General features: G+C 44.2%; 1 protein-coding gene across 1 annotated transcript in view; it reads right to left on the reverse strand.

The window, feature by feature from the left end:
- Window positions 1-830: 830 nt before the first annotated feature.
- Window positions 831-25,131, reverse strand: part of WWC1 (WW and C2 domain containing 1) — a 66,878-nt gene continuing 42,577 nt past the window's right edge. Inside the window, exons 9-23 of the mRNA XM_030957273.1 lie at window positions 21,486-21,728; window positions 19,953-20,042; window positions 17,150-17,688; window positions 12,981-13,089; window positions 11,221-11,301; window positions 10,259-10,345; window positions 8,808-9,000; window positions 7,763-7,915; window positions 7,178-7,278; window positions 6,269-6,416; window positions 5,429-5,593; window positions 3,950-4,042; window positions 2,882-3,112; window positions 2,030-2,151; window positions 831-1,534 (exon numbers count right to left, since the gene is read on the reverse strand). Of these exons, the coding sequence (XP_030813133.1) occupies window positions 1,468-1,534; window positions 2,030-2,151; window positions 2,882-3,112; window positions 3,950-4,042; window positions 5,429-5,593; window positions 6,269-6,416; window positions 7,178-7,278; window positions 7,763-7,915; window positions 8,808-9,000; window positions 10,259-10,345; window positions 11,221-11,301; window positions 12,981-13,089; window positions 17,150-17,688; window positions 19,953-20,042; window positions 21,486-21,728 (2,422 nt within the window). The 3' untranslated portion in view covers window positions 831-1,467. The remainder of the gene's footprint in view (window positions 1,535-2,029; window positions 2,152-2,881; window positions 3,113-3,949; window positions 4,043-5,428; window positions 5,594-6,268; window positions 6,417-7,177; window positions 7,279-7,762; window positions 7,916-8,807; window positions 9,001-10,258; window positions 10,346-11,220; window positions 11,302-12,980; window positions 13,090-17,149; window positions 17,689-19,952; window positions 20,043-21,485; window positions 21,729-25,131) is intronic.

A 25,131-nucleotide genomic window follows, 5' to 3' on the forward strand; every position in this document is an offset into this window, starting at 1 on the left:
GCAACGCGGGAACCGGAAAGCGGCCGGAGCGGCGCGGCCGCGGCTGCAGCGCCCCCGGGCGGCGGGGAGGACCCCGGCGGGGCGGCACGGCACGGCTGCCCGGGGAACGGGGGCAACCTGGACACTGCGGCGTGAGGGGAACGGGAAAGAGGGAAAAGGAAAGGGAAAGGGAAAGGGAAAGGGAAAGGGAAAGGGAAAGGGAAAGGGAAAGGGAAAGGGAAAGGGAAAGGGAAAGGGAAAGGGAAAGGGAAAGGGAAAGGGAAAAGAAGGTGGAAGGAAAGAGGGAAAAGCACCCCCACACTCTCCCATACCATGTCACCACCCCGCACTTTGAATTGTGTCCCCTGCCCAGCAGGTGGGTACAGAATGGGCACAGGGAATGTCCAGGCAGGGAGGAAAACCAGCGAGTACCCGAGGGAACAGCTGGAGCTGTGTCAGGGAGGTTTTGGCTGGAGATCAGGGAAGGTTCTGGTTCCCCCAGAGGGTGCCCGGGCTCCCCAGGGAATGGGCACGGCCCAAGGCTGCCGGAGCTCCAGGAGCCTTTGGACACTGCTCCAGGGATGCACAGGGGGGTTGTTGGGGTATCTGGGCAGGGATAGGGCTCGGTGATCCCTGTGTGTCCCTTCCAGCTCAGGACATGCCATGATTATATGAAATATGTCCATTACAGCATCTCCTGTGACAAGATGTGAAAAGCTATATGCTTCCAGCTGGCAACACAAGAGAGCCCCAGTTTAGGTGCCAGGGGATGAGAAGATTCACTCAAGACAAAAAGCAAGAAGGCAGGTTTGTCCAGAAAGGTCACTTTATTGGAAAAACCTAAAATGGACTTTAAACCTGCAGCCCTCCTCCCACAGCAGTGGTTTCAATGGGCTCCCCACGTTACCTTAACAGACCCATTACAGACATGAGCTGTAGTACAAACGTTAAAAGTGCAAGTATTCTGAACTTCACACCCACTTTTATGACCTGGCAGGAAACACAAATGCTTCACAGCTCACAGAGAATTCGTTCACAGCACTTGGGAGTCCCAGCTGGCTCCCAGCATTCCCCACAGGGTACAAAATACATCACTCAGAGGAGAGTCCGATGCAGAACATCATAGAAGGTAGGGGTGAGGTTCCTTCAAATTTATTTTATTGCAGTAAAACCTCTAAAAGGTAGAGCTGTACAAAAAGTCTAAACAGCATTATTTAAGAATAACAGCACCTTACGCTGCATTTTGTTCTTATTTAAAATTCTATTTCCCAAAAATACATTCCTAAATATACAAACTATACAATCTTGTCACTTTAATGCTGGTTTCTGTGATGATATAACTTTAACCTAAAAATCTTCAAAACATCCACATACTGACAAAAGCTCTAATATACAAATGCCTTGGTACCTTCATAATACCACATAAATAACTTCAAAACCCAAATCTGCATTTGTAGAATTGTCCAGAAAGCAAATACTTTATGGTGATCACACATCGTCCGCAGAGAGCGTTGGGATGTTTATTCTTGGCCGTGTGAAAAACGCCATTTTCTCTCTGAAAAAAAGAGGATCAGTTGTTAATGCAACAGAAATCCTGCCAGAAATGTCCAGCATCCACAGAGAATTTGCCCCACCAGCTGTCCCCACAGGGACAGGGAGCAGATGTACATCCTCTCACAACTTACACCTTTTATTTCCTTATCAGACATGAGTTAAAGCCACAATACTGACCTTAGCAAAAGCCATTTCAGAAGGGCTCAGGGCTTTTTCTTTTCTGAGTCTGTTACTTAGGGAAGCAAAGGGCTGCTTCTGTGTTACAGAATTTGTTGCCAGGTGGGGAATGACTTGGAGAATGCTGGTTGCTTTGATCATGTGCAGTGCTGCAACTAATTCCCCTGAGTCAGGCCTTATATATGAAAATACAGAAGCTCTTATTTAAACAGAACAGTTAACTACTTCTGCACAGATCAGTCTTCCTCATCAGCATCTCAGTCACCCACAGAAAAATCATGGTAGTAGTTCATTTTTCCTCCCCTTTACCTAGGATTACCTGAATGACTGCACTTCCAGGGGCTCCTTTCGACTCTGCCCTCGCAGCCTGTGGACATCCTTGGCAGCAGCTCTCATCATTTTATCAGCCTTGAGCTCACACTTGTGTTCTGGATTTTGCACCTAAATCAATAGTGGAGAAGACTTGTTTGTATTTCCAGGAGGAATTATCTTATCCTAACTGACCTCCAAACACAGCAGCATTTCAGCTGCAGGGCTGAGGGTCTGGAAACTGTTGACTCTGGAAGTCACAAGCCATAGAAGCTAAACTGTAGCTTGACAACTAACCATTCTGAGGGAGAGAGCTTTTTGTAAGGTGTTCTTCCTGCCTGTGGTAAGAAAAAATGGTTTCTGTCAGTTCTCTCTTTGTATCTTCTTGATACAAAGATCTTGATCTTCTATTAAGGCAGAAGATCAGCACACACAGCACCCCAGAGAGCACCTCACACCAACTGCCTCCTACACCTGGTGCCAGCATAGCCTGGTCTCTGCCTGGTGCCAGCAGAGGTGCTGAGAAATCCCAGAAGCTGAGAAGGAGCCCTGTGCATGGGGGAAGGTGTGATGTAGAGTAAGGTAAGTGCCAACCACCACACACCACACCTCCTGCAGACTGGGGGCACACACTTGGCACAACAGATGGCATCTGTGACTTGTCGTATTCACACCTCTGCCAGGGCAGCAAATCTCTCTGCTGGTGAATGAAAGGGCTCAGGACTAACAGCTTGATAGAGCTGTATGTGGCAGACAGGAGTGACTAACAGTGCTCAGGCTTCATTTACTGACTGTCCAAAGTCCCCTGTTCCCAAAATTTCTCCACTGAGTGGAACAAAACCCCAAGGCAGGTATGACTCACTCGTTTCTCCACAAGCCTCAGCAGCAGTCGAAACCTCTCATCATCCTTCACCCACTGTGGCAACTCTTTTTCACCCTGACTTTGAGCTTGTTCCAGCTGTTCCTTCAGTTCCCTCAGCACTGAGATCTCCTGAACCAGCTGGTCGTGCCAGGTTTTGGAAGCCTGCAGGTCCAGCTCCAGGTCCAGCGAGGTGCGGATCAGGCGCTCTGTACCGAAGGCCTTGATTGAAGGCTGGGAGAGAAGGGGTGTGTGAGCACACTGAGGAGAACTGTCCCAACCACTCCACCCAGAAAGTGCCAAACACATTGTGAGACCCATCTTTCTAATGCTTCTCTTCACACAAACCATCTCTATTGATCCTGCTTTCCAGTCTGTCTTGAGACAGATACCACAAACTCAAGGAATTCTTAGAGATAAGTGTTTTCATTTCTGTGCTTCCACTCAGGTTCTCCCTTGGCAGCATTTCCAAATTGAACCAGTCTTGCTTGCACACCTTCCTCCTAAGTTTAATGTCTCATCTTCAGATGAATCCACAGCACTGCAGAAAAACCTGTGATTCCTTTTTCCAGTAACATATTGCCTTCTGCTAGTTTCAAACACAAGCTGTCCCAAGAAAACCATCTCCTTAGGAGCTCAGTGTCAGTATCCTGGGGGAATTTTAGTGATTGCCATCACAATGGGCACAGGGGTTTATTGTGTGCCATGGCATCACTACAACAGGGTCACCTGACACATCATTCTCAGCTTTTCCAGCTCCTCCAATTTATTATAAATACTTAAGAATCTCACAACAATAAACACAGCAAAACTGTGCTACTTCTCTGACAAGATGGAGAATACCAGGAACCATTTTCCTACATCAAATGTTTTAATTGAGTTCTAACTTAAGCATTGCAGTCATAATCTAAAATTTAAAGAATCCTCGAGAGACTTCTCGCACACAAAGAAAAGGTTGTGAATGAAAGCATGTGGCAACTGATTTATGTTTAAAAATTTTTCTTTCAAAACAGTTTTATGGTTTTTGCACGTGTCTGTGTTAGAGGAAAATAAAAGTGGTGACGTTCTTACCCGTTTCACTCTGACACTTCGTCTCTCCATCGCATTCCGCACGAAGGGGGGCTTTTTGGATAGTGTGGAGCTGTCACTATCACTGCGATTCAGCTGAAAAGGAAGGTGAAAACCACAAATCTTTCATAAAAGAAATACAAGCAGTGCATACAAACACTGCCAGCAAGACCAGAGGTTGTTGTAAGCAGAACTATAAAGTTTTGTGAAAGGCGGACAGCTGTCACCCCAGTCTGAGTACACAACATGCACTGGCACAGCCAGATCCTGCCACAAGCCTTGAACTCTGCCCCTTTTTGGGAATAGGCTGTGAGCAAAGAGAGACACTAAGTTAAGCTATGATATGGGACTCTGCCCCACTGCTTTTCTCCTGTGCAAGTAACTAGGCTGGGCAAAACAGCCCAGAAAAATAAACTGTAAGTAGTAATAACAACAATAATAATACTCTTTCCTAGCATATGTAAAGCATGGGACTATTTTATTAGAGATTTCTGCTTTCTCTAATCTGTATTTTTCTATAACCTGTATTTTAAGCTAGTGGTGGAAGAGGCAAGTTTACCTGAAAACTCTCCCCCTGGGTTTATCAGCTGAAGAGTTGCCATGTTACACACAGCCTGCCTTGTTTTTTGGTTGTCCATAGACCCTTACAAAGAGCTCAGCTAAAGCAGGCTTTTATTTTAATTCCCTTCTCAAAGCTGGGGGAGGAGGGGAAGAGGTACTGGGACCTACATGTACTGGGACACAGCACCTGTAGCACTCCAGCACTGCAGAATGAGTAAGGTTTGTTCCTCTGGAAGCACCAGCTGCTGAACCAGGGAGAACCCACACAGCAAGTCTGGCCCAGCTGTATTAAAAGGCTTGCCCACTTGGGACAGGTCATGTGTGGTAAAAGACAGTGCTTGCTTGTTTGCCAATTCCACTTAAAAGACGAGATATTTATAGTTTATTCTAACCCTCAATTCAGGAAATAATTGTGAACAAACATTTCAAAGCAGGGGAAGTGACATCTGACCCAACACATGGCCTGTTCAGTCACCTTCACACAAAGCACACTGCTGACTTTCAGGTTTCCACAGTTTTTCTGCTGATATTATCAGGCACTTACCTTTCCATTTCTATCAAGGATTTATGTTCACCTCATCTGAAGTCAGGTGGACAGAGCTAACTGAGTTAGCACAGAACACTTCAAGCAGCAGGAAACTGTTTAATATGCAGCTTATTCATCACTGTCTTACAGCAGCCCTTCCAGGTAGGGCAGAGCATCTCAACAAGCTGCACGTGCCACAAATATATGTGCACATATATATCTGATAAATTTGTGCTTAATGCTGTTAGTTCCAAGGCAAGATACTGTCCAGGAGGTGAGGACAGAGCAAATTCTGAAGTCAGAGGGGGAGAGAAGAAAGCACCGTTGGGTTTCTGTGAGAAATACAGACTGAGTGAAGGCAAGCACTTAGAAGCTCAGGGTTTCACTCTCCTTACCCGACACACGTACTGACTCTGTGGTCCTGGGGAAAATGTTTTGGAGCGGATGATGGTGCTGCCCCTGACAAACTGACTTTGGGGTGGATTTGTTGCTCTTTTGTCTTTTGGACGAACTACAGTCGAAGACTGTGCAAGGCTCTCTGTGTTGGTCTCTTTATCCACCTGAAAGACACACAGAGCAGTGTCAATGCCAGCTTTCCATATGCCCAGGATACCCCCAGGGCTGTGTGACAGCCACCTGTGCCACGTCTGTGCTTGCTGCATTCAAACCCAGACATTCTTTAGCCCCTCTCATGCAGAGTGCCCTGACACTTCACTCCTGGAGCTCTGCTGCATGAACTGGATTGCTCCCTAAGGGCTCTGCATCCACTGACTGCTGTACAACACTGCTGATTCCAATGGGCTTTGCCTGTGGATCCACACATCACTGTGACCTGGCAATCCCACAGAGAGCAGGTATGATTTTAAAGACCATTATCTTACTTGTTGTGCATCTGCAGCAAAGATCCAAATCAATGCACAGAGAGACCTGTATACAGCACACCCCTGTTCAACTACAGCTACATTCAGAATCAAACAAGCTCAAAACCACTGTCACATTAATGAAAACAGTTTTCCTGAGCAGCAAAAAGAAGGCATGAAACGCTGCTGTACTAACTGTGGGACAAAATGGTCACACAAGAGTTATTTACAAAGATTTCAGGTAGATAAACATTTAATCATCAATGCTGAACTTTCAAATAACTGCTGTAGCCTTGCTCAGCTCAGCAACAACCCAGTCAGCTGAGCAATGGGAAGCTTAAATCATCTTTCCATTCAAAAGGCCCTTGACTGTACCTTGACTGCTATCTCTGTGTGCAGCTGGGAATTCAGACTTTCTTCTGTATCCCACAGTGATTTTCCAGCACAGAATTCTTCCTCCTCCTCTGCTTCATTTTCACTGATCTCATCCTGTTCTTCCAGGTCAGGAACCTCTTCATCTTGCCTGTAAAGAACAGCCCTGTTATTGAACTGGCCTGTTGTGGACAATACTCTGGTGCTGGAGCAGGAGGTACCTCCTGTAAGCTGCTGGACAGAAACACGTCCCCAAGGCAGCCAGGTGTACCTGACAGGCCCTGCAGCCACTGAAATTACACAAACACAGGCTTAGAAAGGAGAGAAGCTGCACCAGAAGATCAAATTACTGCCAAAAGCTTCATCCTGATCGGGCTTCAAAAGAAGCAAGATGAGGGTTCAGCCATGTGGTCTGAGTTTTAGGCAAGTGCATCTTGAGGGGAGCTCTCAGGATGCCATTATTCTTAGTTAAAAAGTGTTACTGGACAAAATTGAAGCACTGTTTTAACACCCTTTTCAGCTGCCTTGAACTCACAGCAGGCTGCTCCATCAATCCCATTGGTCAGGGTTGCTTTCTATTTCAAATGTTGGACTTCTCTAAGGAAATCTGAATCTGAACCATATAAAGAACAGCCACATTAAAATTCAAGCAAAGCCTTGCACCACAGAGGGGAGTTTTCAGGGCATCCATAGAAGACTGTACAAATAACAAAATTAGCATAGTGCTACTGACAATTTTCAACATTTATCAGTTTTGTTCTCATTTTCTAAGCACAACCTCCAGAAGAAACAGGATTTTTCACCAAAACAGCAAAAGAAGAAGCCTCCCACAGCTCAGTATAATCTGCTTTTTCCTCTGCACCCAAATGCTCTGATCACTCCACAAGAAGAAGATGGTGGGATGGCACCTACCAGCTCTCTCCACTAGTTAAAGTGCTTCTGCTTTCCTCCAGTTTCTTCTCCACAGCTTCCAGTTCAACAGCTGTCTGCTCTAAGAGTGCTGAGACAGAGTCCTGAGGAGAGAAAGAGCCTTTTGGTGAAGAAATGACTGAGAGAGTGCAGAGTGCCCAGCCTGTGTGGTGAGAAGAGCCGCAGAGCAGCCCCAGTGCAGCCAGAGCTCAGAGCAGCCCCGTGGGCACAGCTGGCCCAGCTCCCCCAGCACGTGCAGGTGTGCAGCTCCAGGCTGAGCACCCTCTGTGCCCTGCATGTGCCAACTCTGTCTTGACTTGCCCAGCAAGTTCATGGCAGCACTGTAGGAAGGCTGGAGCTCACACATCACTTACTCATCCCTCAGCTTCCTGAGCAGAGATTTCAGTAAGTGTTTAGCCCAGGACAAGGGCATATTTGGAATCGACAAGTTAATTATTTTGCTGCACTTAACAACACCTTTAAATTGTAAATATAAACACAGCAGCCTTCTCTATAGTAACAGCCATACAAACCCTCTTGCTAGTCCTGTTTAGAAGAGATTTGTTCAATTTAAGCAGCTGTTCTTACTGTTTTTTCAGTGCAGGGTACTTCAGAGTGGCTGTTTCCTTGTTTACTTTTCCTGTTTTGCTTCTGCTGATATTTATAACTAAGGAGATTATACCAACGGGTTGATTTCTCTCCGGATCTGCAGATTTCAGCAAGGCTAATTTGTGCTCCACCCTATTGAGAGCAAAAACACAGTTTTAGTGTAATACTAAAATGAACAGCTACCACACCAGTCATAAAAAATCAGAGTGAAAATCTAGGACTGCCTAATTTTGGCAAATTCAACAAAAAGAAAAACTGCCTGTTTATCTCATTTCAACACCACTACTAATGCTTTATGTTTCATTATTTTTAGCATTGCCAAGGGCTTCCAATGTAAGTAGCAAGTGTTTCACTACAGCTTCATTGCAGAAGAATCCAGAAGTACAAACAGTGCTACTGCAGGAGGGAGAAATTACAGCCAAAGCTTCAAAGAGAAAGAGAAAGAGAAAGGAACAGGAGAGGATTACTCCCTTTCAAGAAATTTGCAAGGCTGACAAAAATCACTGCCCAAACCCAGATGTTTTAGCTTTGTATATCTCATTTCTCTTCATCTACCTTGTAATTTTTTAATACAAGGCATATAAAGAGAAATGAGATATACAAAGATAAAACATTAATACAAATAATACAAATACAATAAAACATACATCAGGTTGTGTGCTAAAAAATTAATACAATTTTTTAGCACACAACCTGATGTATCCAAAACCAAAGTAATTGGTTCCCAATTGCAATGCCATAAATGTTCCCAAAAGGAAGAAAACTAGTTAGAGTTTGACATCAGATCATGAAGAAGAAATATCTAGTGGTCTGACAAGGTAGTTCTGTAACAAAGCATTTATCTCCTAATTGTTTTTCCTTATGGAAATTGTCATTGCAAAGAACACTGTGGGGGAGAGACCACATAGCTAAGGATTATCAGAAAGGCTTTCACAGAAATTGCCACACCTCAAGAGTGTAACATCGTGTCTAATTAAAAAGAGGAGACAAACACAGCGTTATTAAAACAAAGCTGCATACTCACCAAACATTCTTCAAGGTGAGACTTATCTACAGTGCAAACATCAACTCTTAAAGTCTTCTGGCGCAGCGCTGGGTAGGAGATGGAGACCCAGAAGAGCTCGTTGTACACCAGGCTGTCGGCAGCCTCCACGGGCCGGGTGCGGAACAGGCAGCTCGTGCTCTCCGAGCAGGGCAGCACGGCCACACGGATGTTCCTGTGGGACACACTGCACTCAGCTCTGCCCTCCCTGCACCTGAGCAGCTCCCCAAACCCCTCACTGAGAGTCAGCCTGCTGTCTGTGCAAACCCAGAGCACGGGGAATATTTCTGTGTCTGCTCTGAGGGGTCCTGACCCCCAGGGGAGCACTGACTTTGACCCTCATTCATGGAGAAAGTTTCCTAGACTTCAAGATAGACTGGAATCCACAAAACACATTATAGTGAGCAGTGTAGGTGTATCACTTGGTGAAAAATTTAGGTTTGGGGATTTTTCGTATGTTATGGATAGAAGCAAGATGGAGGGCACAGGGTGTCATCCTGGGTTTCTTCTTCATGCTTCTTCTTCCTTCTTCTTCATGGGTTTGGGTGGCATTTTGTAATTGGGCAGAAAAGTCCCCATTGTAGGCTCTTTGGGATCAGTTATTGGGTTAAAAGGGAAAATAATCCAGGTGTCAGTTCTTAATTGGACAGTTTAGTCTTAAAAGACCTTGGAACAAGAGATTGTTGGCCATTTTGTGTGTTCTAATGAAAAGCTGCCGAACTCACAGTAGTGAGACTGTTTTACTGATAAGAAATCATAAACACCTGAGTCCCAACATGAACTACTGTCTCAAGTGCCTTCAACCCAGACCCAGAGAAACCCACAAGTGATACACCCACAGCTGTCCTTTCCTGTTCTCTGGAGCTGCAGTCAACTGAGAAGAAAGGAACATCTCATCACAGTGTCAGAGATGTGAAGTGGCACGAGTTGCCACAGACTTCATCCTTCTGAACCTCATACTTAGACATGATGGGATCCTGTTTTACATGGTTGTTTACATCTGTGCAACCTGTCACACTGCTCACACCCTTCTGTGGGTAGGAACAGCAAAAATGAATCCAATTTTTGTCAGCTTATTCAGCACACAGCTGAGTTTAAAGACCTTGTGCTTGGAATGAGTCTAGCAGTAGCTGCACATTTTCCCAACGCTGCGCAGGTGTCCAAGGAGTTCTGCAGCAGGACAAACTCCCCCTCTTCACTTGATGCAGGTGCTCAAGGCACTGCTACAATTAAGAACCTCACCCTTTGAGGAAGAAACTGCCCCTTATTTCAGTCTACAGGTTTATTGGTTCATAAGTGTCACCACATGATGTATAGAAACATTTCAGGAAAGGTAAATTTTTAAGAGTGTGAAAACTCTTAAGCCAATCTTACTTTCATTCTCAATGGGATCCAACACAAATATATCAAGTGTGTTTGTTTCACCCACTTACACTTTTTGATCTTGTTGTAACAGCAGTGCTGGAACATTACTCAGCTGGATGACCAATATGGCAAATTGTTTATTTTTGTCATCATATCTGAATCAGAAACACACAGAAAAGCATATTAGAGAATTCTGCCTTGGACTCTGTGGCTGAGTATTTCACACAAACAATACAAAAATTTTACAAACAACACAACACTATAACGTGACCATGACTCACCCACAGTTTAGAACAAAACCAGTTTCCTGTGACATCAAGTTTTGCTACCAGAACATCCAGAATATAGAACAGTCCAGAACATCCACAACTTAAGGGTTCAGATACAATGGACTGTATATTGGACCTAACACACATTGCTTTTCCTGAGGTCTAGTTAAATTGCTGCATTGCAGCTACAATTTTTTGAGAGGCCTTAATGGCTGCAATATGGAAAAGTTACGAGTAAAAAAACTTGAAGTGCAACAGAGGATGTAATGAGTAACCTTCTGCTTTGGATGGCCATGACAAATGAGTTTTGTACTACTTCTTTTTCTCAAATCCCATAAAACTTCCAAAAAATCATTTAAGGAGGATGTCTCTGTGCCTGCCCTCCTACACCTTACCCACTACTGTGGGGTCCACATGAGGTCAGGGATTGTGACTGCCACTTATTCTCAGCAGTTTTCCCCACCCAAGCTGCATCCTTAAGGATTCTGCAATCCAGCCAAAGGCTCTCTCCAGCCCAGCACTGCCAGTGCTCCTATTGCTGGTTTGACCCTCATACCACAATATCACCAGCTGATTTCCACTGAAAGGAAAGAGGGCAACCAAGAACCTCCTGGAGTCAAGTGTAGTTCTTAATTCCACTAAAAAAGGGCATCAGTTAGTTAATACTAATAGGACACAAGAAGAAAACAGCAGAGAAAGCACTATCCCATTTATCATCCTTCCCACTGGAAGGCAAATCCAGTAAAATCTGTTGCACATACCTCATTGCAATTTGCACTTTGGCTGTTCCAGCCGCTTCTGCATCATCACTGTCAAACACCATCACTTCTGACACACACGGTCTGAAAGGAAACAACAACAATTAAGGATTTGATTTGCCTCTTATTGAAGTGTTTGCATTTAGGTGATACAAGATCTTTTCCCTTCCATTCAGTGGTTTGGTATATGGATTTTGTAAAATTAGCAGCTAAAAGAAAGCCCATTTAAAAAGTATGTGCAATCAGCCTTAGAGGTATGTATTACAGTGCTTATCAGCAGAAAGTCATATGTCTTCCCTCTTCACTGCCAAAAGAAAAAAAAAGCCACACAAAAGACTGCAAAAATAAGGCAGTGGGGGATTTTTAAAGGGTTCCCTTGACTGGTTTTTAGCAAAAACGGCTGACTGCCCAGCAAGAGAAATGTGACTTAACAACTGCAATCCTGTCCTGCATCATGACAGCAAAAATTCTCAACTTTTATTAGATTTAAGTAATTCCTTTGTTTCTTTAAGAAATCAAACTTTCTTAAGCACATTAAAAGTGACAGAGTACACTGACTGGCCTTGCTGGAAACAGCTATTCTGCATCATTTCCCTCCCAATGTATTCCTCCTCCCAAGTTTTATGCACTGAAAGTCCCCAAAACTACATTCATTGTCTAATTGCCTCAAGAGGCTATGCTGTAGCACATGAAAACAGGATTAGCATTCTTCTTTTCTAAGTGCTTTCCATATTAGTGCTCAGCACTCTGTTGCATTTTGTTACATTTCAGCTGCAGAGGGTGGCTCATCCCACCCTCACCACTTGGACAGGCACCAAAATGACACTGTAGGGACCACAGGGGAAGCTGATAACCCAAACAACACTAGCATCAGACACGTGAGTGTGCATGGGATGCCTCCTGTGGCTGTCCCACTCCCCTCTCCACAGAGCTCCCTACCCACAGAAGGACACAGGGCCCTGGGACACCCAGCTCTGACTGCTTGGGCCCAGGAGCTCAATTTACTGAAACACTGCACTCCCTTGTCAAAGTGAATTGTGCTGTAAACATAAAAATTACTAATTTATCTAGAGAATTAATGAAGATTACTAATGAACAGGGGGACTCTGAGATGACTGATATTTCACCTCTACAGCTGTGTTTTGCAACTAATAACCCTCTAATTCACCTGAATGCTAATAAAAACAGTAGGAAAACCCACATGAGATGCAGGTACCAATAAGATCAGTGCCTTCCAGGGAACATTTTGACAAAGCCCCCACAGACAATCCAGAAAACCAGCAAGAGCACTGACTCCCAGCTGTGCCCTTAGTGGGAGAATTCTTGTGGGCATCACATCCTGCTCTTGCTCCATGCACTTGGGAAGTGCATCACATCCATCAGGCAGTTCAAGGTGCTTCCTTAAACATTCCAAAATTGGTTGAGGGGTGTCACTGACTGAGAGGAGGGGAGCTTTCCTCCTACCAGATGGCTCCACTTCCCCCTGTCAAGGCAGCACCCACAGCTGACCAGCACCTCCACAAACAGGTCAGCTGTTCAAACAGCTCTCTGTGAGCTTCCTTTCAGCTGCTCCTCTTATGGCAAGCACAGGTCATTTTGATAATCAAATTCATCTTGCTCACAGTTTTTTCAGAAGTATTAAGAAACCTGAGATTGAGAACTTTAGCCATCAAATTACAAACAAAGGTCATAACCAGCAGTAGTGCAGGTGACTTGGCAAAGCTGAGTCACTGGCTTGTCCTGGAGAGAGATGTGATGTCTACCTTTGTACAGATGCCTCATACACCCCGCTGTCTCCAGCAACAGATTCATCAGACACTGCAGCTGACACACCTGCCACCTTCAGTGCTGTCCCTCCAGCTGTGTTTATACCTAGGAAAGCACAGAGGAAAACCAAAACCAGGTGTTAATGAAAACAAACTGTCTGGATAAGCAGCAGCTTTTCTTCTTATCCTCCCCTTGAACTGCATTTTTTTCCCCTGACAGGTATTAAGCAACAGCACATTTCTGGAGACTCAGGGGACACAGGTAGGGCAGGCTGAGCTCAAAGGTGGCCTTGAAGTGAGGGAATGTGCCAAACTGCCCTGAAGAACAAAAAGTCCCAGGAAAACGGGAGGAATAGACTGTGTGGTGGAGGTGAGGGAGGGATTCATTGCACAGTGAGTGCCCATTTATTCCCTGGGCCCTGCAGCAGTGTGAGGGCTGAGATTACACAGGTCTGTTACAGCTGCTTGCCCTGGCACCTCTCTGGGCACAGGTCCTTGCAGGAGATGCCAGGAGAGGCTTCCAAAGCCCTGGAAAGGCAGGGAGGTACCCATGACATGATAAGCAACGTTCAGAAGCAGCAGGACTTCTAAATTCTAGTGAACTTATAAATATGGACCAATAAACCAGCTCCTACTGCAAGGCACCCTTAGGCAGGCAGCAATCATTCTGCTGAGAGCAGGGGCTGGGCAAGCACTGCTGACCAGGCTCTGGCCAGGTATGCATCATATGGAGCTGCATATCCCACCTGGAGAGCTCATAGCAAGAGGGGAACAGCAAAAAAACCACCACCCAAATCCAAATGTTTGTGTACACAGGACAAAAGACAGGTCCAGAAAGACCAGGTTAACTAGCTGAACATGGAGAGAAAGAGATTTATAGGATTTAAAAGAGCAGTCACAGGGGAATACAGGGAAAATGCAGGAATACAGGGGAAAGGAGATAGGTAAGAGAAACCAAAGAAGGTGAAGCAAGGTTTGCACAGAGGTGTTATCTCACACAGATTTCTTGTGCTTCAAAACAGGGAAAGATTCTCCCTGGAAACCTGCAAATTCTGCATCTTTCAACATTTCAGTGGAGAGGAGGTGCAGCCAAGAGTCTGGAGAGCTCCATCTGCCAATGTGGCTAACGAGAGCTCAGCTGTGCCCAGCTCTTGGGTCTCATCCTCAGGGATGTGGGAGACCTGCTCCAAGAGTGAGGAGGTGCCATGTGTCACCCTGGGAGCAGCTGGAGCCCCACAGCAGCAGAGCAGTACACTCCTCTCCAACGGGCTTTTGTTTTTCAGAAGTGATCCTTCTTTCCCACAGACTTAGACAAGCACATGCCCCCAAGCCAATATATGGTTTCCAATTCATATTTTCTTTATTACAAAGCAAGTTTGGGTTCTGGTTGGTTTTCTGGGGTTTGAGTTTGTTTTTTCAGATTTTTTTTGGTGTTGTTTTCTTCACAGTCTCACAAAGCCACTTAAAGAATTAAATCTAGCTTTGAATAAACTGGTGGAAAAGTGTGCAAGGCTTATGGAATACCATAAGGACTTGTAAGGACATAAGCACTTGTAAGTCAACAGCAGAGGGTGCTGCAGGTAACCCCAATCCTTTGAGACACCTGTGCCATTTTGGGCCCATTTATCCACGGATTTTTTGACACCAAAAAATGGCATTTGTCATCTTGGTACTCCCATGGAGCCACTGGACAGAAATAGAAAGTCCAGACCTTTTCCCCATAGGGCCAATCCTGAATAGAAGGTAGCACCTGTAACACAATGTCATTAACTGAAACCAATGGATCCATTTAACACCGGCATTCCCAGTTTAATCCCAGTTTAATCCAATTTCATTAACTGAAACCAGCGGATCCATTTAACACTGGCATTCCCAGTTTAATCCAGCCTCTCTCCTGCCATGTGCCAGGACCAGGCTCCTGCAGTGCTGTGGATCAAAGGCTGTGCTAGAGGTACATGGGCAGGGTCAAAACTTCTTTCCTCAATTCTCCTTCACACCTCCTAGTCCATGGTTTTAATAAAAAAAAAATAACTTCTTCCCCACTGCCTGGCTTCCTAAATGCGATCCTTTGAATTTTACACCCCAGTGCTGCTCTGGGAATCCCTTTCCATGGGACTGGCTCCCTGGGAAAGGCACTGCAGGATGGAGTCATTCCAGCACAGAAAGCCTCATTCTTGACCACCTCCCCCAGCACCTCAGGGCCAAGGGGGTGAATACAGAAAGTGCACAAGAGTGAAGTGAGCTCTGTACAGCAGGGTGCTACAGTGTAAAGCTGAATAAAGATGAATGGGTCCCTGACAACAATTCCAGCCACCCCTTTCCTTACTGGTTTTGCAAAAGACTTGGAAAGCTCAGCCTTTTCATGCAGCTAATTAACAAAAGATTTGGACTTTCAGCTTTTAGCCTTAAGTCTCTGAAGAGATATCACACTAATAAGAAAGTCTATGGAAGAGTTCAGAACTGACTCAACTCTCCTCCATTTTTCCAAGCAGGTGGATAACACTGCCTGTAGTGTTTCATGGTTTTTTTCACTCACATCAAGAATTTAAAGTTTGCTCTTCTCTTCCTGCAATGGGCCTTGAAGGGCCGTGTCCTGCACTGTCCTCACATCCAGACCATTGGATGTGAGGACACTGGACTCTGTCAGATCCCAGGTTTTGCTATTAGCTTCCCCTAAATCACTCAGGTGTTCTTCAGGTGAGAAAGGCAACCTTATTTCAGTTTCAAAGCTAGAGGAGGTTCTGCTCTAGCAGAAGGCAGCAGCAAAGCCCACAGTGTTCAGCTCTGCCTCCAGGACACGTGAGTGTGCTTTGCCCAGGGCTGACCACCCCAGAGCCAGCCCCTGCATTCTGGGTTACTCTGAGCCCCCACCCCCAAAATGCCTCAGGAGTAGAATCTCATCTCGTTATTGCCCTGAAATAAACTACTTATGGTGATTATTTTGTCTGCTGACTGGCTAACAGCAGTAATCACTTAATCTGCTTAACACCTGAGCTTTCACTTTAACAGCCTTGGCAAATCTTGAAGAGCTAAAAAGGTTAAAACTAATCAGCATCCAGTTCTAATAAGAATAATTAGTGTTTCCTACTCAAATGCATAATACCTCTTGCTTGTAGGAAAATGGTAGCTCAAAGGGAAGATTTGCACTTGTGTTTTTTATTGTGTTTTAAATAGTGTCAGCCTTCTTAATGCAGAAGGTGGTGATAACATGGTACTAGCTCCCTTTATTCACACAGGCTGTTCAATAATCCCACAAAAAGCAGAAACAAACTGTACTGCTGGTTCACAGGACTGTAGCTTGCAAATTTATATTGCCTTTAAAGCTCTTCCTCACTGCAGCTACAAATCCAGTCCTTTCACTCAATCCTTGTTGGATTTAACCCAGCTACAGTCACAAGGGCTTCAGACAGGCCCCAGCACTGTGCCCTGGCTGTGCCAACTGCTTCAGCCCATCCATTCCAAAAAAGGATGAGCCCTTCCCACTCACCAACAAGCTATATGCATATATGAGAACATCCACTATCTCTAAATGTCTTATTTTATCATGCTTACAATCTAAACACGTTTTTGTTGCTAAGAGACCAAAACAGCAGAATTCGAGCACAGCCGTGACATGTCTGCTCAGCTGAAATTAATAAATTCATTGCCACTGATTTACTGGGAACCAAAGCAGGATTTTATGCATACCAAGGTGGTGGGGAGGGATTATTACCACTATAATTTGTTAACTATTAAGCTAAATGGCTTTTCCAGCCCTCCTCAAAAGCTTGGTCAAAAACTTTGCATCAGTATGGCACTGTGTGTCTCCCAGACCCAAAACAATACATGACATTCTGAATAGTTCAGTGCCAAATCAAACCAGGAATCCCACCATGACCATCTATATTTGCACATGAAATCCCTGTGATTTGTGTACACATGCATCTGTGTACAATAAAAACACACCTAAATCAGTTTCCTGCAAGACTCATTAGATCAGTATTTTTGTGTACAAATTAAAATACTAACTCTCCCTCCCAAACAAGACAGAACACAGAGCTGAAAACATTTTTCAACATAAAGATAACAAGATGACAGACAGCTTCTGAAACCCTTGCTTCTCAATGCTTTATGAACTACATTAAATATAAATGCATGCAGTGCATGCAAATCTTTTCTTACCATACCTTGACCTAGATGTTTATCTCCTGCTCGAGGCTCTTCCAGTCTACAGTTGCCACTCCCAGTGTTTAGGGTGAGTTCTGACAGATTTGCACTTATCTCTGCATCATCAAAATCCATATGGCTTGAAAAGGCATCACCAGTTAGGAGTGGGTCTATCACCAGTGGAGAGCAAGGTGGGGATGGAGAAGAGAGAGATGACCTTGGGGACAGCGATGTCATGGATTTGGGAGTACCAGACAAGGACCTCAGAGCCTGCATGCGACTCGTGCTATCTGCTTTTTGAGTTTTTGCTACTTCATTCTCATGAATAGTGGTGATACAGCCTGATGGCCTAAACCCAGTGGCTCCTTCTAAGAGCAAGTCAAGCTTGTTTTGATATTCTGAGTCCAACTGCTCCAGCTGCTCCAGGTGCTCGTAGTAGAGATCAGTGAAACTGGCTGAGGTGGACGAATCCTGGCTGGAGGTGGCAAGGGATCCTCTGCTAGATGCAAGAGAGCCAGGGCTGCTGCTCGAGGAGAGGGAGAGCATGCTGGTGGAGAGACTGAAGGAAACAAGTCAGAAAACCATGACACTGTATCTTCTGATTTCCCACGAAAGCACTGCAACGTCACCACATCTCTCAGCCCACAGGTGCTGCTTTGTTAGCTCAGGCCACACGCATTAGTCCCCAGAGCAACCCAGAACCACAGTCTGCACAGCAGGAACACTGGGGCACTGCTCAGTGAAACAGTATCCATCATACACATTTTTCTACTCACCATATCAGACTCCTGAGAGTCCTTGTTTAGCCAAAACAACTCTAATGAACAGTTTCAAACTAATTAATATTAGTGCCATCCCCCTCCTCCCACATCTCTCTGGAAAGTATCTATGGCTCCTGTTAATCTCCAAAGCAGACTGCAAAAACCAGCAAGGCCCATGCAAGAAGATGAAGTTATTGCAATGAACTGTCTGACCACATGGAAATTTCCTTCCATTTGCCTCAATCTTGGAGCTGCAGCCAAAAGGCAATATCACAGCTGCCTGGAACTGGCCCTCAGAGATCACAGCAGCCAGCAGCTCCCAGGAAGCTGGCAGGATTTATCCATGTGAAAGACTGCTACATGGAATCCAGGGCCAAGAGAGCAGGGAAAAAGCTGGGGCTCGGCTGTGAAATCAATTCACATGCCTTATTTATCCCCAGGGTTCTAGGTTCAGAACATAACTGACAACAAAATTAATTTTAAGCAGGTGCTGAATAGAAGTCTGTACAGATGAGAAAGTCCAGACACCACAGCACAGTTTTCTGCTCAGGAGACCCAGCAAGTATTCCAATAGTGACTACAACATGTACCATCTCCAGAAATTCCATTTAAACCAAGACTCCTGCTCTGCATATTGAAGACCTTGGTTATTATTGACCCTCACTTCAGATAGGGATTAGCTAATGCAAAAATTCTGAATATGTATAAGTGCCTTATGTTGCCCCACTGAAAAACAGTGAGATATTAATAAGCCTAATAATCCCTTATTTATTATTTATAGGGTAAAAGCTGGAAGCTACATTTGTATAATTATGTCTATGACCTTATGAGAAAAAGGCAAGTATGCTGTATTTAGTATAATTTTGGCAGAAAATGTCTTCTAACAGATGTGCACTGCAGCACATTTGCTCAAAAAAGCTTCTGATAGATGTTTTTGCATACTGGCAGTATATACACATCTGTTGAAGCCTAATGAGTTTACAGCTTTTCAGTGTACTTTACTATGAAAAAGGAGGAGTTTTAAATTAATCTTTTCCCTGTCAAAAAACTGGGCTCAATTTCCTTTTGTACATGCCCTTGAATGCCAGACCTTTTGCATTATGGGGTTAATAACAAACACTTATTCTTATGAAGGAGCATGCCAAGAACACTGGGCACACGGTTAGGAAGAAATTAGTTTCACATGCTTCTTGGTCACCTCAAAAGATCCCTAATCAGCTAGGTGAAATGAAAATATGATGCATTTCCACTGCATAAAAGCCTCACAGATAGCTATTCTCCATGCTGGCTTATTTACATGTCAGTCTTGCACTATGATTTCTTTCCAGTCTTTTCGGTGTCATCTTCACAAAATGAAACAGAATCCAAGTGGAGAAGAAGCTACAAACAGAGTAAATTCAGTACACAATGGTAGGAAAAAACCTCAACCAAACAAAAACCCCACCAAACTTTCTTGCTATGAGAATGATAAAAATATACTTTTAGCAAAATGATTTGGCCTTATTGCCTGCAGTCATGCATTAGTCTGGAAATAACAATCCTGTGTTCTTCCAAAACTACAGCCTGAACTAGAAACCATTCTTTACACCATATGAACCACAACAGATTTGGGAATATCTCTATATATTGTCCACATTGCAAGCCACAGCACACTTGGAATTAGAGAAATATGATCATTCATCCATTAATGTGTAGTTGCATTAGTGAGATTCACTCCACTAGCTGTCAAGCTGTCTTTAACACACTTTATTCATGTAACACTTCAGTAATTCAAACTTCAGTGAATAAATCTCAGCTCTCCCTGGTCACCTGAATATTACTGAAATAGAAGGGACTGTGCAAACTCCTGCTGTGAGACAGAGGCACCACCAGGAGGTTGAAAAGTGCCCATCTAAACGGACCTAAGATCCCAAGGCTTCTCCTTCCCCTGACTACACAGGGGCCTGAGGCCACTCCTGAAAGGCCTTTCAGCCCTCAGCTGGGAGCTGGGATTGTCAGCAGAGAAAGGCAGTGGCACCATGTGCAGCAAAAGCAGCCCCAGCTGCTGCAAAGGGTCACCTACCTCTTGAGCTGGGTGTGCAGCACGGCCACCAAGCGCGTGGTTTCCTCCAGCTCTCGGACAAGCTGATTTCTTTTGCTGTTCAACTTCAACCTAAGAGAAGATCAAACAAAAAGACAAGCTAAAGCAGCATTTAATATTTTAAATAAGGAGTAAAGGAAAGATCTACTTTTTTGCTGTGAAATCCTACAAAAGTTGATAGGAATACCCAGGACAGAATTTGGTCAAGATGTGTAAGTTTAGAAAATTTTAAAATGTAGAACTCAGTCCTGAAAACATTCACAGCAACACAAAACAATTACAGCTGGTACCATGGAAGTTAATGTTTCTAGAATCAGGCCTTGAAAGAGCTGGGCAGATTTTACTCACTATACATTACTGCATTCCTATAGTGACTGTGCTAATAAAAGTATAAATGTCTTCATTTCCTTCCACTAAAGTCTATGGATGTTTAAGGGTTACTTGATTTAGTTATTAAGCATCTCATTACAGCTTTACATTATTGGCTTTAGCAGTATCTCGGCTTTATTTCCCACCTGAACTGGTTTGAGACAAACACATGTGCATGTGGGTGCTCACACCCTAACTGAACAGGCCTCAGGGCACAAAATCCTTCCCCATGCCTGTGTTGTGTCTTTGGCACTCTAGAATGTGATCATATTCCCAAAAATCCCAAATGAAGGGGTTCACCTTAGGGCAAGACCAGAACCATTTGTCAAACCACAGATATTTCAGGCAGGTAAAAGTCTCATGGTCAAGACATTTACATTTTTTCCAGCATGATAAAGCCATGAAAAGCCAATGTAGAAAATTGGTGTCAGCTGGACAATGACCATGTAGAAGAAATGAAAATGTGGAGCCAAAGAGAGAGTGAATGCAGTGTGCCTATTCCATATATGTTCAAGAGACTGCAGCTACCAGAAACAGTGCTGAGCCACCCTCATTAATGCATCCAGACTGTAAAACACCTGTAGGCAATGCCTCATGCAGTATTCATCCTCACTGTACATTCCCCTGAGATCTCCCCCTGCAACACAGGTAAAATTAGGGAAGAAAGTTGGCATTTTTTTCAGCTAGTTTAGATTCACAGGATATTCCCTGCAAGCCCCACAGCCCTGTCAAATACCAGATCCTACAGGAATCACATACAAGGATGCTCAGAACAAACAGCAAATTTAAGAAATTTAAAATTCCATCTGCTGACATTTACCAAGGCCCAGACTGCACAGCAAGTGTAGAAGCTGCTGTGAGGTGCTGGCTGCATACAGAAATGTTACACTACACCAACACTACACTGGGCTATTTTGAGCACTCTTTACATTCCCATAAAGGATGCATTGTAGGAACAGCAACTTTTCCCCAGTGGCACAGGAAGCCTTGCAGATGGCTTGTTTGGGAGATGAGTTGAGAAGCTCTCTGAGTAGAGTGTCCTGGGAATGTGAGGGCACTGCTGTGGGCACTCAGCCAGGGGATGCTGGTGCTTGCTCCCAGTCACTTCTTGTCCAAAAAGGCCCTGCCCTGTGCCCACTAACCCACCTCTCAGTGAGAGCTTTGCTCTGAGTGTCTCTAGCAGCCTGAAGGTCTTCCTCCAGGCGCCTCCTCTCTGTCTCCAGTCTCTCCACCTCTCCTCGAGTCCATTTTCTGGGGCTGATAAATCGCATTTCTTTCAAGAGCTCCTCCTTCTCATTAATCAGGATCAGACGGTCCCGCTCAGAGTCCAGCACGCCAGGCCAGGCCTCGCTGTCAAGCTTAGCCAGCTGGATTTTCAGGTTTGCTATTCTGCAGGGGGAAAAAAATGCAGTTATTCCCTGAGGAGTGCCAGACCTCCTGCTGCAGACACACAGAGGTGCACCATGACCAACCACATCTTCCAGAGCCCTGAGGAAGGCTCTCAGTCCACGACAAGCACCCTCATGTCCCCCTGACCAGAATGGTGCCAAGTGACAGCACCATCGCACATGCAGAATGGGATTTTAACTCACATTTGTTCACAATGGAAAAATAACCTTCGGGCTAATATGCAGTGTCCATCAATCAGGGAACAATACAACAAAAATTCTGGATGTCAGAAAAGGTGATCAGATATAAGTGTTTCATATGCATTACAGCTGTGACCTCAGAGTAGTTTGTGTGGAGGGTATGATGTGATAATTACCTACCCTTTAATCACTTTTATGGAAATAACTGTGTTGTCCCCATGTATGATTCAGATAAAAATCAGTGGTTAGTCAAAAGCTTAGAAACTCTTTTCTGTCTTTACAATGAGGAAGTGAATCATATCTCCATGCTGCTACTGCAAGAATCCACCTGTTGATTCAACAGTAAGCACTCTGGACACATTAAGGAGCTACTTCTGGTGCAATCTGCACTTGAGGATGTGAGGAGTTGGAGAGGCAATGTGATCCTACCAAAATCCAGAGCTGCTTATCTGCATCAGAATCAAAGCCTATTTTCATTACAGGTATCATTCCAGATTTCAGGTGAAAGCCTGTTTCACCAGTCCTTCAGCACCACATCAGCTCAGGGAGGAAGACAATGATTAAAAGCAGCAGCAATACAGATGTAAAATTTAGCAAGAGCTTTGACTGACAGAGGAAGAGAGCACAGCTTGTGGCAGGTAAGGAGGCTGCTCACTCCAAATATCTGGCTGTTCCCAATTTCCCAAATATCTGACCTGCTCAATTAGGTCCACAAATGATCAGCTTTGCAATGCAACCCACAGAGAGAAGCAGAAAACCAGCAGCAGGCCAGGATAAAGAACCAAGGGCAGTAATGCCAGTCTTCCCAAAGGAAGCTGCTTCCTTTGTATTCATTAACCTGCAACTCTTCAAGACCTGACAGGCTGATCATGGTAGTTTGATGAGAAACAATAGTACAGATAAATCTGAATTAGAATTACCAAGGATCTGTGATTCTGAACTCACACAATCCAAAACATCAAGTGGGAAGCAGGGAATGGGAAGGACAGAATGGGCTGGGATGAAAAAACTTGAAAAACTTAGAAGGCAAACAAGGAGAAAAAAGTACTTCACAAGACATTTCAAAAAAAAAAATTCACCTGACTGAACATCAGAGAGGCAAGGGCATATGTGCTTCTTCATGTAAGGAAGTCAGGTTAATCCCTCACTTGGGTTTAGCAAATACAAAAGAAATAGAAGTGACATGTAAAATGAATGTCCAATATGCTTCTCTCTTTGAAAATGGCTTTGTGATCTGGTGACAGACTCACTGGACTTAAATCAGGCACAGCAAATAGTTGCAGGTAGTGATGTGGATTCATCTCTGTAGAATTTGCTTTATGCTGCAGAAGTGCAGAGGATGGTGTGTGCTTCCTCCAGCCAACCAGCACACAGGCAGGCACAGAGCAAATTCAGTGCCAACCAGCAAAATCAAAGTGTGTGGAGTAAGCAATAAGATGCAGATCTGGGCAGCAGCAGCTACAAGGCTCCTGAATTGCCTTGAAGAATAAAGCTTTGTCTTCCAAGCTCCAGAGGCCAAGAGGAACCTGAGCCCGAGAGTGCCTGTGAAGGATCAGGCTCACAGACACTGACCTGCCTCCACCACCACAGGAGACAGACATGAGATCACCCTTCTGAAGAGAAGCATCACTTTCTAAACCCATTTCCCACAGCAGGTTGCTTACTCTAATAAAGTTCCATAATTGATAGATATTCAGCTCAACTATTTTTAGGTCGTCTTAAGAGCTGTTTTGTTTTTGAGTGCCTGATTAAGTGCAATACTGTGCTCCAATGAAGAATTAAGTGGCTTTAATTCATAATCCAAGAATTCCTCAGTGCATTTTGAAGGGATATGAGTCTAAGAGGATTGGCTGGCATAAATCTGATCACTTTTGGCATACATTTGCATGCATATGGCTTTTCCACTGGAATTTGTTCTCTATGCATTTCTGAGTCTAAAAGCTTTGTTAAACTAACCTCCAGTTTTACCTTTGGTACATGATCATTATTTTGCCCCTTCTCAGTTAAAATGAGGTTTATTATTCTATTTTTCCAATAAAACAGCATCATCACAAAAGAAACACATTGCAGAAGGTCTGAACACTCCAGCCCCTCAGCATTCACTGCCTGAGTCTGAATCAGTGCTGAGCCAGGCTGGGCTTGCAATGCTGGCCTTGGGTCACACCACCTTTCTGAATGGGCACCAGACTGAATATACACAACAGGAAGCTCAAGTTTTATTTAATTGCTCTCTTTCTACATAGAAAAGGCAGTGAGATGATTTATTCATTGTCATAACAAGGCTCTTTTTTGTTAATTAGGGAAAGTTAGTACTTTCTATTATTATACAACACAGGCATAGCACATAACATTTTTAGTGTCTCCAGAGATTGTTCAGAGCACATGCATCTCCACAGGAGCACAAGATGTGTATCTCCAACTAGTAATTAACAATCCTGTATCAGATAAGCTTCTGCTCTTGAGAAAAATAAATACAAACTAAGTGGGAGGTGTGGTTTAAAAATTGACCAGTCAAATACCCACCATTGTTGCAATGTTGCTTAATGTGACATTAAAGTATTTCATTTTAGGAAATTAAAAAAACATACTTCTAAAATCCCTGAGCTACCACCAGTCACACAGAATCCAAGCTGAAAGTTTAACTGCTGAAGAAATCAGAACAGTGCAGGGTGCAAGTGCTACACAAGTGAGTTACTGCCACGTGTCTGAAATTGTACAGCTTAATTTAATTGTATCTCTGATTACATTTATGCTGCAGCAGCTATCTCCTTGCTGAGATGTAGCAATGTCAACTTTTTGACATGATGCCATTCTCAGTTTTGAATATGATTAAGCCAAAGGTTTGTCACTGTAGCTGCCCTGTGTCTTTTTTTGGGTTTTATATTACCTGCTCTAGGAGTCTGTTGTCTGCCTGAGCTGTGACAGGAAAGGAATTACTGGTGGGGAAGGGAACTGGGTCCTGGCAGTTCTGGTGTGGTGAAGTTCAGTCAGATATTCACCCACAGCTGAGCTTTTAGTCTGGTCCACAGCAGTGGTGCAAACAGCGTCTGCCAGAGCCTTTCTAAAGCACCAGCTCCTTACAGATCTAGTAGCTCTAAACTAATTAATATAGGGCCATCTTGATTTCAAACCTTAAGGTTTAGCTTTCCACATACCACAGAGCTAATAAAACACATGTATTTCCATCACTTGGCTCCTTAACA

Source organism: Camarhynchus parvulus, chromosome 13 (assembly GCF_901933205.1).
Source record: "Camarhynchus parvulus chromosome 13, STF_HiC, whole genome shotgun sequence".
Lineage (NCBI taxonomy): Eukaryota > Metazoa > Chordata > Aves > Passeriformes > Thraupidae > Camarhynchus > Camarhynchus parvulus.